This window comes from Chironomus tepperi, unplaced genomic scaffold (genome assembly GCF_022539635.2).
Source record: "Chironomus tepperi strain 1889 unplaced genomic scaffold, CSIRO-AGI_Ctep_v1 contig_394, whole genome shotgun sequence".
NCBI classification, from domain to species: Eukaryota; Metazoa; Arthropoda; class Insecta; order Diptera; family Chironomidae; genus Chironomus; species Chironomus tepperi.
The window spans coordinates 110,937-132,053 of NW_027226516.1; the positions used below are offsets into that span (position 1 = coordinate 110,937).

A 21,117-nucleotide genomic window follows, 5' to 3' on the forward strand; every position below is an offset into this window, starting at 1 on the left:
AAACTACAAAAACCTTATCAAACTTTCCAACCTTTTCCAGCTTCAATTAAAAAGAAGAAAATCAACATTAAAGTTTTTTTTTTTCTACGACAAAATGAAAATGTCTTTTAATTAGCATTTTTAGTACGACTTTTTGCCTCCATCTCACTCAGTTCCATCTCAGTTTTTTACCCTTCTTTTTATTAATTTAATATTTCATTTAAAGAGAGAGAAAAAAAATGTTGATGCTGTACTGTGTGCCATACAGAATGAAGCTTGGGTTGTGCTTGTGTAATCAAAAAAAAAAATGTTTTCCCTTATCTTTTGATGTTACTGTCGCAATTATAAAGTGTGTAAAAATCAGGTCATGATCTTCATATGAAAATTTATGATTTTTTCTTGGGGACTTGCTGGTTAAAGCATTTTTAAATTTATTTTAAAGACTTGAAAAATTTAAAATAATGAATAAAATATATAAAATTCCAAAATTTAAATCATTTAACCTTTAAAAGGCTTGTTTTGTTGCAAAGGTCCATGATTGGGTTTAAAGAAACAAATATGTAGGCAGACTTTATTACGATGAAAACGTGGACAACGCTTTTTCCATTTAGACAAACGAAAATTCTTTAAAATTTCTTTCCATTCTGGATACGAAACACAAATTGGATTTGGTAATGCAGTTGGCCCAACTGTAGTCGACGAAACTGTAGTCGATGCAACTATAGTTGGCGCCACAGTAGTCAGTTCTGTTGTAGTTGGTACAACTGTCGGCTCAACTGTAGTCGGCTCAATTGTTGTCGGTTCAACTGTAGTCGGCTCATTGTAGTCGATTCAACTGTAGTCGGCTCAGTTGTAGTCGGTGCATTAGTCGGCTCAATTGTTGTCGGTTCAACTGTAGTCGGCTCAGTTGCAGTCGGTACAACTGTTGGATCAACAGTAGTCGGCTCAATTGTAGTCGATTCAACTGTAGTCGGCTCAGTTGCAGTCGGTGCAACTGTTGGCTCAACTGTAGTCGGATCCATTGTAGTCGGTTCAACTGTAGTCGGCTCAGTTGCAGTCGGTGCAACTGTTGGATCAACAGTAGTCGGCTCAATTGTAGTCGGTTCAACTGTAGTCGGCTCAGTTGCATCTGTTGGCTCAACTGTAGTCGGATCCATTGTAGTCGGTTCAACTGTAGTCGGCTCAGTTGCATCTGTTGGCTCAACTGTAGTCGGATCCATTGTAGTCGGTTCAACTGTAGTCGGCTCAGTTGCATCTGTTGGCTCAACTGTAGTCGGATCCATTGTAGTCGGTTCAACTGTAGTCGGCTCAGTTGCAGTCGGTGCAACTGTTGGATCAACAGTAGTCGGCTCAATTGTAGTCGATTCAACTGTAGTCGGCTCAGTTGTTGTCGGTTCAACTGTAGACGGCTCCATTGTAGTCGGTGTATCTGAAGTAGACTTAGTTGTAGTCGTTGCATCTGTTGGCTCAACTGTAGTCGGATCCATTGTAGTCGGTTCAACTGTAGTCGGCTCAGTTGTAGTCGGTGCAACTGTAGTTGTAAGAAGTGGGCATGGTGCATTTTCAGACATTGTTGATGAGTTATAATTTGACAAGCAAGTTGAAAGTATTGATAATGAAGTCAAGTAATCGGAAGTTTTAATTTGAGATATAAAAAAAGTACTAGGGCTGGAGAAGTTTGCGATGCAAGGAATTTGTCTAAAAATGAATTCATCATGAATCGTAGGTCTGTTTGTAAAAATCGATGTTAATTGTGGATTGATAGCATAAATTGGATTTTGACTGAAGTCATAAGAAGGATAACTATATGTATTTCCAGTAAGATCAAGCAGTGGTAAATATGCTAATTGATTTCTATTCATACTAAATATAAACAGGTTCGGAAGCCCAGTTATAATTTTCGAGTCAATTGCTGTGATTAAATTTGAAGATAATCTTATCTGATTAATAGCTTTAACATTTTGGAATAAAGTCGGTGGAATACAGGTCAATTGATTAGTGTCTAATTTCAATATTGTCAAATTTGTTAGTCCGTTAAAAGCATTTGCATCAATACTTGAAATTGAATTGTTAGTCAATGACATGGAAGTTACACCAGAACAAGTTGATGCGATTCCAGCAGGAACATTCGTAATTGTTCCACCTTCAAGAATAATAGATTGTAAATTGCTGCAGTTATTATAAGCATCGGTGACTAAAGTTGTTGTCCCGCAATTAATAATTTGTAAATTAACCAAATTCGGAAAAATTGTGAATAAATCAGTTGGAACATATTGGATAGAAAATTTTCCGGCAAATGATATCATCTCGACTGATGTATCAACATATGTTAATGGCTGTCCAGCCATTGTAATCACTTCATTTGCTTGAGTAACTGGATCAATTGATTCTACAACACATTCTCCAATTGTATTCAGAGTGCAATTCAAAACAGATGAGCAAGTTGCTGACCTCAATAAGCAGGTGAAAACAAAGAAAGTTCTGGAAATGAACAAAATTTTTAATTCACAAGTTTAGTGAATTTCAATAAAATTTCTTAAATACTCACAATTTAATCCTCATTGCTAAACCTTAACGATTCACACTCAATAACAGCTTAACTTAAGATTCCGAAAATTTGCAAACTTTTTGCCATTTTATTCAAATTTTATTATCAAGTTCAGTAGCTTTTTCAAATAATTTTTACTTTAATAAACAGGACAATTGGAAATAAATTAGAATTAGAATAGCCAATATATTTTATTCAGAAACACACGAAGAAATACTGCGAAAATGATAACAGGCTGTAGAACCTGCAAAAATTTATTGAATCATATTTGGCTTGTTTCACTAAAGTGGATTATTCTCGATTTCGGATTATACACTTCAGGTTTTTGTAAATATCTCAAAAAGGCTTTTAATAGTTGCGACGTTTATGCCTCTGCTTTATTTTAAATGTATTAATGTCATTCAATTTTTAAGTAATAATAATAAGATTTACCGCAATAATTGCTATAAATTTGTCAATATTTGAGAACCCAAAAATTTAAATATACGAAAATATAAATGCAAGTGTACTCTAAAAGTATCACATAATAAATCTTTAAAAACTCTCAAAATGTATGAGATATTTCCAAAAAACTAAAGTGGATAATCCGAAATCGAGGATAATCCACTTTAGTGAAACAGGCCGAAGATTTCTACGATATTGTCTGAACATGATTTTCTGTCATTTGGTTAGTTGCATTCGCAATTCAAACTCAAAGTTAAGGTTATTGTTTCTTTTTTTGCATTTATATAGTATTTGAGTATTGGGTATGGCACGAGCCGTATAGTTTTTGTAATTAAATTATTAATGCACTGAGGCACACAATACGAAAATCATCATTTCTTGCAAAATTCAAAATTATAGCTGCAACATGTCAAATCAGGGGCGTCGCATGAAGAGGAGGTAAACAAGCCCCTCTTGCTTGTTTTGTCGTGAACAAAATGAATCTCTAGTTGTTCTCATGTAACCAAAAAATGTATTTCATTATATTTTGATGTTTAGTAGAAAGTAAAAAATTTAAATTTATTTTAAATACTTTTACAAACTTGTAAATTTTGATTTAATTAATTTATATAATCCTTAAAAAATTTAACCTTTGAAAGGCTTTTTCCCTGGTTTGATTTGTTGCAAAAGACCTTGAATTGGCTTGTTTTGGAGGAGATTTCCTGGTCCATGATGCGTATGAGGAATCTTAGTTGAATGATCAGGCTTATAAGTTTGTCCGAGAGCAAATGCAAGATTGTCATCTCTATCATTGTCACCATCCCCACCAGGTATAAAGAAACAAATATGTAGGCAGACTTTATGACGATGAAATCGTGGACAACGCTTCTTCCATTGTGGCAGATGAAAATTCTTTAAAATTTCTTTCCATTCTGGATACGAAACACAAATTAGATCTGGTAATGATGACGGCGCAACTGTAGTCGTAACAAGTGGACATGGTGCACTTTCAGACATTGTTGATGAGTCATAATTTGAAAAGCATGTGGCTAGTGCTGCAGATGAATTCATGTAATCGGAAGTTGTAATTCCAAATGTAGTTGTTCCAGCAGGTAAACATGGAAGATCACTCATAAAAAATATATCAAAACTGGAAGTTCTGCTTGTAAAAATCGATGTAAATTGCGGATTGATAGCATTAATTGGATTATCATTAAATCCAAAATTACCAAAGTTAGAAGTGGTTCCAGTGCCAGTAAGATCAAGTAATGGCAAATACGTCAATTGATTTCCACTAATTTCAAACATATATAAATTTGGAAGTCCACTAATAATTTTAGAATCAATTGCTGTGATTAAATTTAAAGACATTGTTATCTGTCCAATAGCTTTAACATTTTGGAATAAAGTCGGTGGAATGCATGTTAATTGATTGATGTCTAATTTCAATACCTTCAAACCTGTTAGACCTTGAAAGGCATTTGCATCAATAGATTCAATTGAATTGTTACCCAATGACATGGAAACAATATTCGAGCAAGTTGATGCGATTCCGGCAGGTACATTCGCGATTTTTCCACCTTCAAGAATAGTCGATTGTAAATTGTTGCAGTTCTTATAAGCATCGGTGACTAAAGTTGTTGTCCCGCAATTCAAAATCTCAAAATATGTCAAATTTGGAAACATTGTAAGTAAGCCAGTTGGGACATATTGAAGTGAAAATTTGCCGTAAAATCCCATCTTCTTGACTGTTGGATTCACATATGTTGATGGCTGTCCAGCCATTGTAATCACTTCATCTGCTTGAGTAATTGGATCAATTGATATTACGACACATTCTCCAAATGTATTCAGAGTGCAATTTAAAACAGATGTGCTGGTTGCTGACAAAAATAAGCAGGTGAAAAGAAGGAATGCTCTGAAAATGACCAAAATTTATAATTCATAAGTTCAATAAATTTCACAAAAATCAATTTAATACTCACAATTTCATACACATTGCTAAGCCTAAACGATTTGGACTTGCTGAAAACTAATCATAAACTCCCGAAAATTACAAAAAATGTCGCTATTTTATTCAAATTTTGTTATCAAACATTTAGTAGCTTTTCAAATAAAATTTTAATTTACTTAAGAGAACAATTTGAAATAAATTAGAAATAATTGCCAATTAATTTAATTTTGGCATTAATGAAGAAATGTTAAAAGAAAAGAAGATAACAGTTTGTAGACTAATAAAAAATTTGTTTAATTTTTTATAGTTTTTGAAGCGTATGACCCATTAAACATTACACTGGGGCAGGGGCGTATTCTGAGGAGTACTTAGGGGGTCAAAATCCTCACCTATTTGGAAAAAAATTCTTCAATTTGATCTCTCTTTTTTTTCTAAAATCTACTTCTTAAAAATTTCTGGTCGCGTATGTTAAAGGGAGTTTGACTCTAACTCTCCTTTACTCTTGCTTTCTCAAATCCGATAGCGAGAAAGCATACCTCCCTCTAAATACGCCTCTGCTGACCATTGAAAGCTCAGCGTTCCAAAAGTCTATGATGTCAAAAGAAAGTCTCACACCTAGTCAGGCAACACATTATGACGATAAAATTGTGAAAGCATTCGTCATGATGTATTGACGACAGTCACAACGTCGTCATAATATGTCACTAGGAATAAAATTGTCCTACGACTTATATATCACCAAGTTGGATTACTCAATGTGATGACCTTCTATTTTGACGGCCTCGGAATCAAACATTTGGTTTGGTTACTTGAATTGTGCAGTTTTCAACATATAATTGTTGTAGTTTGGTTAATTCGTCTGATTTATCAGAAAAAACTGCAATCATATGAATTAGTACGTGAATGGCAGAGGAGTATCACGTGTGAGATTTTTGGGATTAAGCCCAAACCCACTCGTTGAATTCTAGCTAATCCAGTAGTTCTGGTGTATTTATATCAACTAATTTTGTAGATTTTTTTAAAAAAAATAACATTGTTTTGCACTTTTTATTCATTATTCATTGACTATCTTTGACTATTTTAGACATTGATATATATCTTTATTTTGATAGCTTATTGATACGTAACTGTTTTCAAATAATTCAAAAATTGTTTCCATAAAAATAGTGCACATGATGATGATGCACATGGTACAGGATAAGACATTGCAGTTGTCCAATTTCCATAACATACTTGAAGATAGCTTGCCATTGTAGTACGACAATTTGATTTCAAAAGTGTAGCTGTTTGTGCTGTTCTTGGAAGGCAGTTAAAGTTTGGTATATCAAACATGTCAACAACATTCGTTGGTCTTGTGTCAAAAATATTACAAAACGAAGGATGAATGGCATTAATTGGATTTGTGGACAAGAAAAATGCAAGATTACCATTTAAGGCTGCCGATCCAGTAAAGTCAAAAAGTGGCAAGTAAGACAGCAAATTACGACTCAAATTAATGATATGAAGTCGTGGAAGATTTCTGAAAAGTCCGCTGTCAACGGCAAGAATTTTACTATTTTCTATATTAATCTCAGAAATTAATGGAATATTCTGAAATAAATCAGGTGGAAGGCATGCAATCTTATTGTCTGGCATCGTCAAAAATTCCAATTTTGTCATACCTTTAAAGGCATTTACGTCTATTGTTTGGATGCCAGCATTAACCAGCCATAAAATTCGAACATTTGAGCATGACTGTGCAAATCCTTCAGGAACATTCTGAATATTAACATAATAAATACCCAATGTATTTAAATATTGACAATTTGTAAATGCATCAGTGACTAAATTAGTTGTAAAGGTATTTATCATAGCAAATGAATTAAGATAAGGAAAAAATTTAAAAAAATTCGTTGGAACGTATCTCAGGATCGTTGAATTAAAGACGATATAAGATGATGCAGAGTTGATGTAGTTTGTAGCTCGTCCAGCAATTGTAATTGTCTCATTAGGTGCTATAACTGGTGTAGCACTTAATATTTTACAAACTTCTCCATTCCATTCGCATGTAACTTCAGCTGAGTTGACAGATGATATCATCCATATTATGGCGATGATTGGGAGTAATCTGATGGGATATAATAGGCATTATTGAGGAGTTTTGGATGTAAGAGTCGTTGAGATCGAACTTTTAGGTACCGTAGTGGTCTTTGTACCTGAAAGCATGCTCTTTGTCTGAGACTAAGACTTGAGAGAATTCCCTTTTAGTCTCGTTCTCAGTTTCAATATCAGTCCTGGTCTCGATCTCGGTCTCAGCTCCTCAGAATTCGTCAAATCCGAGACTTCCGGAAACCATACTTGGATGGATCTTAGAAATAGTTACTCACAATTTTTGCCTCATTTTATCCAGACTTCTTCTAATCCTTTTGAAGTTCTATCCTGAGTTCTATTAGATAATCTTATAACAAATTGTACTTAGACTCTTAAAAGCTTCCGTTTACTTCAAGATAATCTCAAAGACTAATGAATTTGCACATACAATAGTTTTATATGATCTGTTACTGAGCAACTTTAACTGTAGACGTATTTTCGTGTGTTTAAATTAAGACAGCTTGTTTGCTGATGATAAATAAATATGTTTATTTTTTTTGTTATCTTAAAAATGGCGTTTTAATAATATTTGTTATTGCGGTGCTGATAATTCTAAAAATTTAAAACAACAATTCTTTTACGTAATTCTATTATGAAAATCATAATTCTCAGAAAACATACGACGTAGTTGAATAAAAATATAAATAGTCGAAAATCCGGCCAGCGTGACTCTATCTATTATCTAAATTTTAAAAAATCCGAGCCCATTGACGGCCTAAAGCTAACAAAAATTATTTTACTGATGTCTTTTCTGAAAATCATAAGACCCGGAATGCACCCGGCGTATAAATGACTAAAATTCCAGCTCTAAGCTGTTATCGGGCTTGATCTGGCTTGAAGCTAGAGTCAAACTGGACGGGTTTTTGGCTAATTCTGTGACGTGTCCTTCCAAACAAGATAATGAATGAAAATGAGTTTTGATTTTTTAAAGTTTTATTTAGCATTCAGGAATATCCAGAAGGGGAGTGTAGGGTTTGAAGTTCAAAGGTTCACTATTTTCTCATTATTTAAAAAAAATCTTCTATTTGCTAGGGTTTATTGAGACAAAAATCTAGCTCTTTACCCCTAATTTTTTGCGTTCTTATAAATACCATCTGTTTGTTTATGTTCTTATTAGCATTGTGATGGCACATAAGTAGTTGGATTCCGAATAGGAAAAACAGTTGTCCAAAAATCCTATTTGCTTACAATAACATGAGAATATTTGTTAATCTAACGATCTAATTAGATTGACAACACCTAAAACCTTTTTTGAAATGTATTAAAAATATTAATATTACAAGCCCAAATGGACAGAAAAACATAATATTTAGTTGAAGGCAATTTAATGCCTAGTTAATGACTAGTGTTTTCACAGTTTTATGTCTAATCATGAAGTATTCCATACTAAATTTCAAAATATAACAATTACAAGAAATTATGAAATTTTTAACAATTTTTTTATTAAATTTCAAATTATTTAATTTTTAACATTTTGTATATAAAAACATTTTTTGCACTTATTTAATGCAAAACCATCAATTTCTAACATCGAATAGGATTATTAGTTATTGGGAACCAATTCTGATAACAAGTTTTGAATGCACTTTCCATTTGATCACAATTATGCTTATTAATATAAATCACATTAGTCAAAAGGCATGGATTGTTACTTAAATACATATTTTCCACATTATATGCTGGCTGAAATAGCGTCGAACACATTTCAGGAACAAGTGACTTCAATTGATTTGATTCAAAATTAAATGAAATTCCTTTAGCACCAGTTCCAGTTCCAGCTAATTCAAAATAAGGAATAGTCGCAAGTGTATTAAATGCCAAGTTTACAGTACTTAAATTTGGAAGTCCTTTAAAAAGATTCCAATCAAGTGCTGTAATTTTATTGTATTGTAAATTGATTGTGGCTATATTTGGAATTACTTGGAATAAGTTGAATGGCAAGCATGTAATTTGATTGTAACTCATGTCTAAATATTGTAAATTCTGTAAGCCTGCAAATGCAAGATAATGAATCGAGACAATATTGTTCTTAACTAGATATAAGCTTGTAATTCCAGTGCATGTTTTTGCAAAATTTCCATCAACTTGTTTGAGATTCGCGTTCGTTATTTGAATTGTAACCAGATTTAAGCAATTTGAGAAGGCATAATGCAATAAATATGGTGAAGTATTGCCATTAATTAGAACTGCATTCAATCCAGTAAAAATTTTGAAAATACCGCTTGGAAAATATTCAAAATTTGCGCCAATAAAGCTGATTTTTTTAATATCAGTAAGCACTTGATTTGGAGGAAGTCCAGCAACTGTTACGGCTTCAATTGGACTAGCTACTGCTGTTGCACTGATTACATTGCAGGTATTTTTGGCAATTTGACAAGTGATTTGAGCTGCATCAACTGAAGATATAATCCATGTCATCAATAGTATTGTTGGTCTGTTCATTTAGAATAAAAATAAAATAATTAATGTATTTTAAGAAATTCTAGAAATCCTAGAAATCCAGAAAATCAAGTCGTTAAAATCCTTTTTTATCTGCCTTGAAGAAGGTTACAGCTATTCCAGAGGTGGGCTCTTCTTTAATTTTCGTGGCAAACCTTGATGGTAAGCCTTAACCGAACCCGCACTTGGTATAAGGTTTAAAAAATTTCCAATATGTTTTGGAAACATCACATAGTCTAACAGATCATTTGGATTCAAGGTTGAACTAAACAGAACGTAATAACTAAATAACTAGTGAGGGTACGTGGGACACAGTTTATACCCATAACATGAAAATAGCGTGCTCTCAACAAGAGTAGAGCAGAGAACGGTCATAGGCATCTTTATCTAGTATATTTAAAGTGAGCAAGCTCTCAAGAGCACAAAGAGCATTGAGCCTCTAAGAATAATTAAAACAAAAACACTCTCTTGATCACAGAACTGCTTAAAGTCTACAATGACAGGATGTGAACCAGATTTTCACTGCATATGATCCGAAAAAGGACAAATGATAAATCTTGCTGAGCTTCGAACCTATGATTGCAAGGCAACAAGCATTGCAATCGTTAGATACCGAAAGAAGGAACCAAAAAGAGCATACGTTTTCCATTTCGATACTCACAATTTTTGCCACATTTTTAAGCGTCTTGAAAGCACTTTTCTTTTAAATGAACAAATGATGACTGGTGAAATATTAAAGTATTTTTGTTATTTGATGAAAAAAGAAATACATCAAGGAGACCTGTAAGTATATAATAATTCAGTACTAGATACATTTTCATACTTTAATCGTGAATGTAGAGGTGAAATTAAATAATTTCATTAATGAACGCTCTTAATGATTTGAAGTATTGGTAAATTGTAATTAGCAAGCGGTAGTCAGCTTCAGGAGCAAACTGAGAAAAGCCATAGATCACACTTGATATGTACGACCAGCGAAGTAAAGTAAGTAAGTAATAAATATGGGAGGGAGCTTAATGATATGCAAAGGGATTTCAAAAATCAAGTGAAGAAGTGCTGGAATGTTTTTGAGATTTTCGATAGTTCCTATGCCTTGTTCACTAAGTACACATGTATTAAAAATTGATGAATGACATTATCAATCAAACAAAATCTATTAATACAAATTGTCAATGTTAATGAAAAGTAATAATCTACGCAATTACAATTTATTACATAAAGATCTGTTTTAAAGATATAAATAAATTAATAAATATCATTTAATGTCTGTTTTAAATAATTTTCCATAGAATTGAATTTAAACACAATAACAATTTAGTTAAAAATATTTATTTAAGTGTTTTGAAATGGTGAATTACTTTAAATTCTGAATTTTCCTCACAATACAGTTCCTTGTCTGTTCGGATAACGAAGGGTTATTTAATATTATAAGCAATTTTTCATGTTTATTCTACTCAAATTTATTAAATCTTTAATTCTAAATCCTTAAATTGTTGAAAAAAAAAAAAAAAACAAAAAAAGTTAACATCTTCAAATCAAAACCATTCCAGGAGGTCGATTGATATAAACAGCTTTCAATGTTGGATTAATGACGAACAATTGTCCACTGATCATGTCAAAGTTATTTTCAGTCAAGTCAAATGCTGTACAGCTCTTAAATGAAGCTCCATACAGTTGTTATGAAATTATTATGGCATCAAAATATCTCAAATTTCCAATGCTGTAAAGTTGATTGCACTCATTGAAAGACTGTAAGATATTCAAGACTTGTGAATTTTTGGAATAGGATTGGTGGAATTCTTGATAGAAATGAGTTGGTGAAGATCACACGACGAACATTGACATCAGCAAATGTGATCAAATGATTTCCACTGATTGATGTCAGAACTGAGTCAACTCCATCAAGTACACATGTGTATCGATTGTATTGATCGAGGAAGTAACGACAGATCTTATCAGATGGACATGAACCTGGTGTGGGTGATGGTGTAGTTACAACAGCAGTTGTTGGTGCCAATGTAGTTGTAGGTTGAGCAGCACAAGTTACAGGAGCATTCATCGACGATGTCCAATTTCCATAACAATTTACTAAATTTAATCCAGAAGTTTGGTAATCAAAAGTTTGAATCGGATACAATTTTGATGTTGTTGAGCATAAATCTCCACCCATCATGAAACAATCAGATGGACCGAAATTTCTTTTAACAATAGTTGATATAAAATCAGGACTGACTGCATAAATTGGATTATTTTCAAAGCAATGTGTGAATGGATATTGTGTGCTACTTCCGTTAACATCAAGTGTTGGTAAATACGACAATAAATTGAACTTTAAATTAGCATGCATTAATTTTGGTAAATTTCTGAATGTGCTGCTGTCAATTGCTGTAATTTTGTTATACTCAAGATGTATAGTTACAACGGATATAAGCGGTTGAAAAAGATCAGCTGGAATGCATGTAATATTGTTATAAGTCAAGTCTAAATCTCTAACACCAGTAAGTCCTTGAAAAGCATTGACATCAAAACTCAAAATATTATTATTAGCCATTCTCAAATTTAAAATTTTCGTGCATGTTTGAGCGAATCCTGCTGGAATAATTGCAAAGTTTCCACCTTCAAGTGCTAATGACTGTAGGTCTGCACAATTAACAAAATTATCAGTTATTAAATTTGTCATTGAACATTTCTGTATGAAAAAATCAGAAAGTTTTGGAAAGACAGTAAATAATGATGGTGGGATATAGTTCAGAACAAAGTCACTAATTCCCAATATTGTTGTTGCAGTGTTGATGTAGCCGGCAGGTTTTCCAGACACTGAAACTACGTCATTTGGTTGAACGACTGGTGTTATGCTGACAAATCGATTGCATATTTCTCCATTCCAATCACAATCAACAATTGTTGACTCAGTTAATGATGCAATCCATATGATGGAAGTGAAAATAAATCTGTGGAAGAGTGAAAATGTATAAGATTTTGATTGGGGTTTATGGGTCAGACCAACCCCGGACTCCCATAGCCCTGCAAACTCTGGCTCAGACTCTCATCTGAAAATTCTAAAAATTGTACAATTTTTCCATTTTTTAACAGTTTTAGTCAATAGACCAATTAAATTCACAAATTTTACAATTTACAGATAAGTGTCTCAGCTTAGACTTTATAATAATTATGAAAAACTTGAAAAATCAAATAAATTTTACACATAAACTAAAATTCAACGCACAATATTTTACTCATTTTTATTCACGTCTTTTAAGTCTTACGAGCAACTTGCTAATGGAATAAAAATTTAATAATTATACCTTACTTACTTACTTCCTAATAACTATGTCACATTTATCTAAAATGAAAATATGCTATGTGATAAATATTGATTGATCTGTTATTACACTAAACCCACACAGCAATTTGGAATGAATTTTTAAGGAATTTGTGCGAAAAACAGGCCAGAAATGACTCGATTGCAGAATTTTGAAGATTTTTATTCTAATTTCAATCAAAAAATTTGATCCAAAATCCTCATGTTTTTCAAATAAAAATAAAAATCTATTGATATCAGATGAAAAAAAGTGAAAAATTGAATTGTATTAGTGCATAAGCATTCAATAAAGTTGTTTTTAAGATAATACGAAATTATTTTGGAAGTATGATAATTTCCAGGAACAGCATCTGTTATTTAAACTATTTATTTAGTTGTTTTAACGACGCAACAAATATTTTGGTATAAATGCGTATTATTGCGTATTTAAAATTATAAACCCCCTTTAGAATGTAGAATGTATGGACATGGGGATGATCGATCTGAAATGGAATAACAGACTAATTTGTAGATCAAATATCATGTTTAGTTGGAAGCTCGTTGTTTGTTCCTTCTGATCGAATTCCCAAAACATGGTTCATGTGCTGGTTATCTCAGGCATAGGATAAGTCTAGCTCTGTAAAATAAAAGTGCTAACAGAAAATGCAACGCGTGCTTTAAATTATTGCAATCCAAATAAGACTCAGCCTCCAATGTAAGACATTTCTGACTAAGACCTTGCCTACAAGCACCTGGTTAGCTAATTTATAGCATATTATATACAATAACTCTATATCAATAAGTCAATATCCAGAGCTTACCTGACGCAGATTCATGAAAGTCTAAACCGTACGCCACTCTCAAGCTGCAAGATCCTTAACACATTTTTATTACTATTGATGAGTGTACAACAAAATTTAAAAATTTTCAATAATTTTAAGGATTTTTTATTGAAATTTGATAATTGACTCAAGTCGATTTCAAGTTTGAGAGGTTCCACACAAAGAGTATGTTTACAAAATTGAGCACACTCCGTTAATTTGATTAAGTATACTCATGACCATGCTCATTGTTTGTTAGAATAAATCAGCACTTAAAACGATAAAGTTCTCAAAAAGTCTATCAGCTTATACCAAACAGATCCTGGAACACAGACAGGATTCAACTCACAAGAAACTAAATCTGGCATAGCTGCAGTATAATTATTATAGCAACTTTGCAAAATACTAACTGAAGATGCACAGTTCCATTTTGTAATTTGATTGAATGTGCTGCCAGCTGGTAAGCATGGAATATTAACAGGATCATTATAGTTCTTTAAATTAATCAAATCATTGTATGAAGCTGATCTTGTTGCAAATGAGGAACAGAAGTCAGGCTTAATGGCGATGATTGGATTTCTGTAAAGTGAAATGCCCATTGCATTAGCATTGTCTTGAGTCAAATTAAGTGTTGGCAAGTATCTGATCATATTGTAGGACAAGTAGACGTTGAGTAAATATTTCAAGCCCCTGAAGAGATTTCTGTCGATGCCAGCAATAGCATTGTATTCCAAAAATATATTTTGAAGTAATGGCGACGTTTGGAAGACATCCGGTTGCAGGCAAGTCAATTTATTGTAAGTTAATTCAATCATATTCAAATTAACAAGACCTTTAAATGCATTCTTGTCAATAGCTTCAATGTTGTTGCTGCGCAGCCAAACACTTTTGATATTAATGCATGTCTGTGCGATTCCTTCCGATACATAAGGGATATTTCCACCACTAATTGAAAATGATTCCATTGATGCACAATTTTTGAATGAATCAGTCATTAAAGCTGTTGTTGAGCAATTAGTCATGGAAAACCATTTAATTCCAGTAAAAGTACTGAAAATATTCGTCGGTACATATTTAAGGAAGAAATTCGTCAATGCCATATTGTTGGTCAAAGTGTTGACATAACCGACAGGTTGACCATAAACTGTAATCATCTCATTCACTTGTGTGACTGGAGTAAAGGCGAGGACATTTTGACAAACATCTCCACTCCATTGACATTGCATGATTGCTGAATTAGTGGATGAAATCATCCATGTTGTTGTTATTAGGAGTAATCTATGGATAAAATTAGGAATTAAATGTAGAAAACTAAGAATTAAGGGTAATAAAGGTAGAAAAATATTTCATTAACTAAGGTCAGTATGGGTGGTCCCTGCAATAGAACCTGCAGTTTCTATTTTTCTGGATGCACATTCATATGCGTAGGTCTGCAGTTTTGTGCATCTATGCAAACTCTAGTGTCAAGTATGTTTTCTAAAGCCTAAAATGGCCTGTTATTTAAGAAAACTAGTCCAATTTTTAAACATTAGCTGATCAGACCTCAAGGTCCATAGCTGCGCGTTTATATGCGTTTCATGGTTATTGATAGTTTAACGAGGAAGGATTCAAGTTTGAAATTGAATCCAGTTCAATTTTTAATTAACTGCAATTTTTCAGAAACTTTGGTGCTAATAGGGGCCTATGAAGGATAATCGGAGTGAAATTTTAAACCAGTAAGAGCCTAAATGCCCATATTATTGCTTCACTCCTCATTTTTATCCCTAACATTCTAAATAAGTCAATTCAACTTACAATTTTCTCCACATTTTTCTAGTGCTCTTCAAAAACACTTCTTACTTGCTATACGAATAAGTAAAGACTGATGAATATGCCTGTGAATACGGTAGTTAGTTAGTTATACACATCCAATGAGTTTTGTTAATGAAAATTGATCAAGTTGTTGTGTTTAAGTATATAAAAGTAAATAAACTGTTTTGATGTTTTTTTCACTTGTTTTTTAATAGTCGACCATACTTACTGACTTACTTGAATCAAACTCCGAAATAGAGCCTAGGCTGTAGTAGTAATATCTACGAGAATTAAATAGGATCTTCAAAATAACACTTTCTAACAAACAATTTTGTTTATTACCTTATTTAATTGCGTTTTATTCAAATTTTCAGCAACTTTTATTAATTGGGTATTGGTCGGTATTGACTAAAGTTTCAGAATTAGTCAGAGATACTGTAAGAAGTTAATTGTAGGAAAGGCAATAAAACTCAAAAATGATAAATGCAATTAATTTTCTCTTTTAACAATAATTTTATTTAAAACAAAGGATAACAGTTGTATTCTACTAAAATCAATCAAAGCTTTAAATTCAAATTCTCAAAGTATCGCAATAATAAGTCATTTTTCACATCCTCAAATCAAAACCATTCCAGGTGGTCTATTAATATAAACAGCTTTCAATGTTGGATTATTGACAAACAATTGTCCACTGATCATGTCAAAGTTATTTCCAGTCAGGTCAATCACTTCCAATGCTGTACAGCTCTTAAATGAAGCTCCATCAACAGTTGTTATGAAATTATTACTGGCATCAAAATATCTCAAATTTCCACATGCTGTAAATGTGTTTGTGTTGATTGCACTCATTGAGCAGTTTGAGACTGTAAGATATTCAAGACTTGTGAATTTTTGGAATAAAATTGGTGGAATTCTTGATAGAAATGAGTTGGTGAAGATCACACGACGAACATTGACATCATCAAATGTTATCAAATGATTTCCACTGATTGATGTCAGAACTGAGTCAACTCCATCAAGTACACATGTGTATCGATTATACTGGTCGAGGAAGTAGCGACAGATTTTATCAGATGGACATGAACCTGGAGTGGGTGATGGTGTAGTTACAACAGCTGTTGTTGGTGCCAATGTAGTTGTAGGTTGAGCCCCACACGGTACAGGAACATCCATCGACGATGTCCAATTAGAAAAGCAATCTTGTAAATCAGCTGCATAATTTTGACAGTTTGAGGATGTTAATTCATAAATTTGTTTATCCATTGGAATGCATGATACATTATAGACACCGTAACCAAAATTATATGACGGTAAAGTTGTTAAATATGTGCAAATATCTGGACTAATTGCAGCTATTGGATTTTCACGTATATCAATATAAAACGATTGTGCCTTTATATTTGCTAAGTTTACTTTCGGTGGATAAGTAAATAAGTTTTGATACAGCATAACACCACTTAAACGCGGAAGATTTGCAAAAAGATTGACGTCAATTGATGTTAGTCTGTTTACAGGTAAATACAAGGATGAAAGCAATGGTGTATTTTGAAAAACATTAGGTGGAAGGCAGGTAAGCTTGTTGTTTCCCAAGTACAGCATAGTAAGATTTTGCAATCCTCTAAATGCATTTTCATCAATTGCTGTAGCATTATTGTCATTCAAATCTAAGACATCCAGACTTTTACACGACTCAAATGCTCCTACTGGAATGTCGGGAAATATTCCGCCACTAATCTTTAACCATCTCAACTCACCGCAATTTGGAATTGAATCAGTCGTTAGAACTGCTATTCCACAATTGTACATATAAAGATATTGTAATTTAGGGTAAATAGGGAATATTCCAGTAGGAATATATTTAAAGGATTGATCATAAAACCATGCACCAAATGTAACAGGATCAATGAAGTTTGAAGGCTGTCCATTAACTGTGATGACTTCATTTTGTTGAGTAATTGGTGTAATGTTGTAAGGAGAGCAAGATTGCATTTGTTGATTCCAGGTACATTCCAAAACAGCCGATTGAACTGATTTGGCTATCAAAACTATGGCCGTTAAATGAAATCTGTGGAATAAAAATATTAATATATTTACATCGCTGGCCGTACAGATCATCTGTGATCCATGGCGTCTATTATTTGACGTCTAAAATTGGATCTTTCGATGGCTGTCCTTTGCCAATTGCCAATACCAAGTACTTCACTGTCTCTTTCAACAGCCTCCTTTCAAGAAATCTACATATTTAGCATATTTAGCTCATGGAAGAAATTGTCGATCGAGGCAGTATTGAAACTTGGAATTCGGAATTCGCAACCGGTAGCCACGGATAGAGCTCCTTTTAGGCAACATCTACGAAACATCATGGATCACAATTGATCTGTTCGTCCAGTGAAGTAAGTATATTAAGCCATAAGTTTATCACCTAACACTTACAATATTTTCCACATTTTTCTTAACACTTTCAGATGCAACTTAATTATTCAACGAGTAGTTAAAGTCTGATAAGTTTTTGCTATATTTTAATGAATTATATCTTCAAGGTTAGTAGTTTAATATCAGCTTGGAGTATTTCCTGTAGTAGTGCACGTATGCCAAATTAAGGCATTGAATAAGGAGCCATTTGTTTATTTTGTAACACGAAAAATCGACTTTTTGACCCATTTCACGCTTGTTATTTGAAGAGACTGCTATTAGATACCGTAGTGGTGTTTCCGTACAACATTTGATTGATTGGTTGAGTTACAAAATCTCATTCAAACCCCACTCTCACCCACCCTAAGAGGTTACTTATTTACAGGAACTATGCTCCGAATTGGAGTCTAGGTTGCTTCAAAATGCGTTTCATCTGACTCTATTGCTGACTGAATCACATAACTTGAAAAAATTCTTAGTTTTGACATCTAACTGGCATTTCTTCATTACCGTCCTACGTCATATTGCCTTTGCAGCACCAGAACGTTTTTTTTTCTTGTGGAGGACGTAAGAGCGTTACGTAATAAGTTTACAACCCCTTCAATTGATAAACACAAAAAAAAAAAAATTAACAGGAATTTGATAACCAATTGTGTTTACTTCTCGTGTAGGATCTGTTGGCTTTGAGCACGTCTTGTTTTGATCAATTTCTTGTGATAAATTTAAAAAGTCTTCTGTTATTGATCCAGTTTGATAAGACAAAAACGTTAAGTCATTGATAGTTGCATAACATTTTGCTAAGGAAGTTAAGTTAAGTTAAGGTACACCTTAAATGCTATAGTAGATGGGTCAAACTGAACTCTGATTTCGATGTTGCCTTGATGTCAAGTACATACACTTTTCAAGTGCGTTCTTTTACTGATAAATACACTGATGCAAATGACTGAGCTCTGTGCTAGGATATGGACTTCAAAAAATAAATCAAATGCCGATCAAAATAGCTCTTCAAAGATAATAGCAGCCCCATATTCAGGACAAGAAGCAAGACTTAGCCCCAAACATTTCCAAAACCAAGTTGTGCAAAGAAAGCAACAGAATGCAAACCGTTAAAAAAGAAGTATTTATTGACTGTTTTAAGTCGGGAAGGAAGGTAAAAATGTTATGCGAGGAGAGAACAAAGAGATGGGATGTTGTAGGATCGCCAAATTCGCGAGAAACGAGAAGGGATTTGAATAAGTTTTTTGGAAAAAATTCTAGCAAATTGAAGATTTTTCTTTAAAACGGAGGGTCGATCCTTCTGAAATTTTTGATCACCAAACCGTTTTTATTTTTTGAATTCGTTCCAGATTTAAATAATTTAAAATTGTAGAAATGATGGGAAAAAATAGAAATTTTGGAGGATCGTACTTGAACAAAGCTGCTACATCCCAAGTAAACTATAGAATTACTAGGATTTTTTAATAAAAACTGATCAACAGGTTAGAATAAATGCTGAAAATTGAAATAAACTGAAATATAAAAATTAATTAAAAACACATTAAAATTAGTGATAAGTAAGTTTTGTCTGATTTTTATTTAAAATTGTAATTTTTTGCACTACTCTAAATTCTACATTTTGAATTCATTTTTTTTTTTTCATCTCACTTTTTTTATCATCATCATTTGTTGTAAATTTTTTATTTGTTAAAAAATTATCATTTTCTATCAGTATAATTTGAAGCGAATAAATAATTCATTTTTTTTTATTAATTACGCAATTACTAATAATATTTTTTTCTCATTTTTAATATGCATTAAATTTAAACTTTTTCCCGAAATTTTTTACTTTTTTTTTGAGTACTTGATGCTGCCAACCATCTCAATTTTTACTTTTTTTTTGTCATTCTTAAACTTGATGGAATTTTTTTTTTCTTCATTTTTTTTTTGGTTTAATATTTTTTAAGAAGCACTTTAATATATTTTTTTTTGTTTTTAATGATTATAGTTAATTTAATTAATTAATGTATATTTTTTCCATCGTCATTTTTCTTTCACTTTCTTCTTTACTCTTTTTTCTGTCTTTCTCACACCCAACAGTCTCTCTAATCACAATAATTTATTTTTTTTATAGTTTTTAAAAATTTGTGGGATTTGTGTGAAGATGGGCTGAATTCTGAGGTAGAAGTTCAGAAGTTCAGATTTGTTTTTGAGAATTATTTTGGAGATGTGTCAATTAATCAATTAATCATCATTTTATGCCCCCCTGATTATCAGCAGATCATCATTGTAGTAGTTTCTCAAACTGGTCTATTTGCACCTGTCAACGTTGTTATCTATCAAAGTAGATTAGTTTTAATGATGCATCAGGTCGTGCTCGAGTATATTGAAGCCAATTTAATAGTTTTCTAGATATCTTAAGTCGACTAACTCAAGAAGCACGAGTCAATTTACCGATTCAAAATCCAGCAGCAGGCTGGTGTGACTATGAGACTTGCATAAACTGAATTCGGCACCATATCAGAGTCATTCCGGCCTGTGGTCGGATTTTTGATCAATCAACCCATTTGAGCTTTTCTGTTAAATTAATGTCTAGTTGATAAATTGGTTTTCTAGTCGACTAGTATACAATTCTGAGTATTCTCGAATTTAAGTTGCATTTAAGTCTATATGGAAATATATTGTGCCTGAAAAGTCTACTTAACTCGACTTCGAACTACATTAGTTAGTCCAAAATCTACTTTTATCAGTGTAGTTGCTGAAAATTGGAGTATTTCCTTTTTGTTTCAAAAATACTCCTGATTAAGTTTTTCTGAAGTCTCGGTTTCCACGAATTTTCAAGACCAAGACCGATATTGAGACCGAGACTGGGACTACAAAGGAATTCTTTGAAGTCTTAATCTCAATAAATCTCGATAATCTTCTAATTCCCAGTTCAAACAACAAGATACTGCAAATATCATTTTTCACCATAAAAATTGACCACAATAAGCCTTTCCATAACCTTATAGACACCCTCATGTCTTTTCGACAACATAGTCATGTAGCTGTGTCCTGACGACTTCATTGTACTGCTCAAATAACCGTTACCATTCCCTATTTCCTATTAAAACCTCTCACAATTTCCATTCTAACAATAATTCAATCCATCTTCCCACAAGTCCCTTGTTTTACTTTTTATATAACTTTTTTTGTGTGTTTTCAGTTTCTCATTATACAAATTTATCATCAATTTAAATTTGTTAGTTTGTGAACATGACTTCATTTTCTCAAAAAGGAAAAACGAAAGAAAGAAAATTCTTCTTTTTTTGCCACATAATTTTGTTTTTTTCATCATTTTATT

At 32.6% G+C, this 21,117-nt stretch overlaps 7 protein-coding genes across 8 annotated transcripts; all 7 read right to left on the bottom strand.

Moving 5' to 3' along the window:
• Window positions 1–386: 386 nt before the first annotated feature.
• LOC139096516 (platelet glycoprotein Ib alpha chain-like) lies at window positions 387–2,570 on the bottom strand. 2 transcript variants are annotated; one of them, XM_070648246.1, is made up of 4 exons: window positions 2,528–2,570; window positions 1,432–2,460; window positions 845–1,362; window positions 387–758 (listed from the first exon to the last, which is right to left on the bottom strand). In XM_070648246.1, the coding sequence occupies exons 1-4, from the start codon at window positions 2,539–2,541 to the stop codon at window positions 478–480; spliced, it is 1,842 nt and encodes a 613-aa protein (XP_070504347.1). In that variant the 5' UTR covers window positions 2,542–2,570; the 3' UTR covers window positions 387–477. The 2 variants fall into 2 exon arrangements, with proteins under 2 accessions (XP_070504347.1, XP_070504346.1); XM_070648245.1 differs by having other exon boundaries at window positions 845–2,460.
• Window positions 2,571–3,595: 1,025 nt separating this feature from the next.
• LOC139096528 (leucine-rich repeat-containing G-protein coupled receptor 5-like) lies at window positions 3,596–5,325 on the bottom strand. Its single transcript, XM_070648266.1, has 2 exons — window positions 4,936–5,325; window positions 3,596–4,868 (listed from the first exon to the last, which is right to left on the bottom strand). Exons 1-2 carry the CDS (start codon window positions 4,947–4,949, stop codon window positions 3,596–3,598), a joined length of 1,287 nt encoding a protein of 428 aa, XP_070504367.1. The 5' UTR covers window positions 4,950–5,325.
• A 645-nt stretch (window positions 5,326–5,970) lies between these two features.
• Window positions 5,971–7,427, bottom strand: LOC139096515 (phospholipase A2 inhibitor beta-like). The gene is made up of 2 exons (XM_070648244.1): window positions 7,271–7,427; window positions 5,971–7,011 (listed from the first exon to the last, which is right to left on the bottom strand). Exons 1-2 carry the CDS (start codon window positions 7,282–7,284, stop codon window positions 6,018–6,020), a joined length of 1,008 nt encoding a protein of 335 aa, XP_070504345.1. The 5' UTR covers window positions 7,285–7,427; the 3' UTR covers window positions 5,971–6,017.
• Window positions 7,428–8,558: 1,131 nt separating this feature from the next.
• LOC139096529 (leucine-rich repeat-containing protein 15-like) lies at window positions 8,559–10,148 on the bottom strand. Its single transcript, XM_070648267.1, has 2 exons — window positions 10,135–10,148; window positions 8,559–9,468 (listed from the first exon to the last, which is right to left on the bottom strand). Exons 1-2 carry the CDS (start codon window positions 10,146–10,148, stop codon window positions 8,559–8,561), a joined length of 924 nt encoding a protein of 307 aa, XP_070504368.1.
• A 1,063-nt stretch (window positions 10,149–11,211) lies between these two features.
• Window positions 11,212–12,785, bottom strand: LOC139096530 (uncharacterized). The gene is made up of 2 exons (XM_070648268.1): window positions 12,700–12,785; window positions 11,212–12,424 (listed from the first exon to the last, which is right to left on the bottom strand). The coding sequence occupies exons 1-2, from the start codon at window positions 12,711–12,713 to the stop codon at window positions 11,212–11,214; spliced, it is 1,227 nt and encodes a 408-aa protein (XP_070504369.1). The 5' UTR covers window positions 12,714–12,785.
• Window positions 12,786–13,690: 905 nt separating this feature from the next.
• On the bottom strand, window positions 13,691–15,488 carry LOC139096513 (leucine-rich repeat-containing protein 70-like). The gene is made up of 2 exons (XM_070648242.1): window positions 15,390–15,488; window positions 13,691–14,873 (listed from the first exon to the last, which is right to left on the bottom strand). The coding sequence occupies exons 1-2, from the start codon at window positions 15,401–15,403 to the stop codon at window positions 13,868–13,870; spliced, it is 1,020 nt and encodes a 339-aa protein (XP_070504343.1). The 5' UTR covers window positions 15,404–15,488; the 3' UTR covers window positions 13,691–13,867.
• Window positions 15,489–16,001: 513 nt separating this feature from the next.
• LOC139096531 (slit homolog 2 protein-like) lies at window positions 16,002–17,375 on the bottom strand. The gene has a single exon (XM_070648269.1). It carries the CDS (start codon window positions 17,373–17,375, stop codon window positions 16,002–16,004), a length of 1,374 nt encoding a protein of 457 aa, XP_070504370.1.
• Between the last annotated feature and the right edge of the window lie 3,742 nt (window positions 17,376–21,117).

Bases quoted from the DNA above. Each gene is read 5' to 3' on its own strand.
- LOC139096516 (XM_070648245.1), bottom strand. The intron at 759-844 runs ATGCACCGACTA...TTGAGCCGACTA, and splicing joins GACAACAATTGAGCCGACTA to CAGTTGAGCCGACAGTTGTA.
- LOC139096531 (XM_070648269.1), bottom strand. From the start codon at position 17,375: ATGCAATCTTGCTCTCCTTACAACATTACACCAATTACTCAACAAAAT.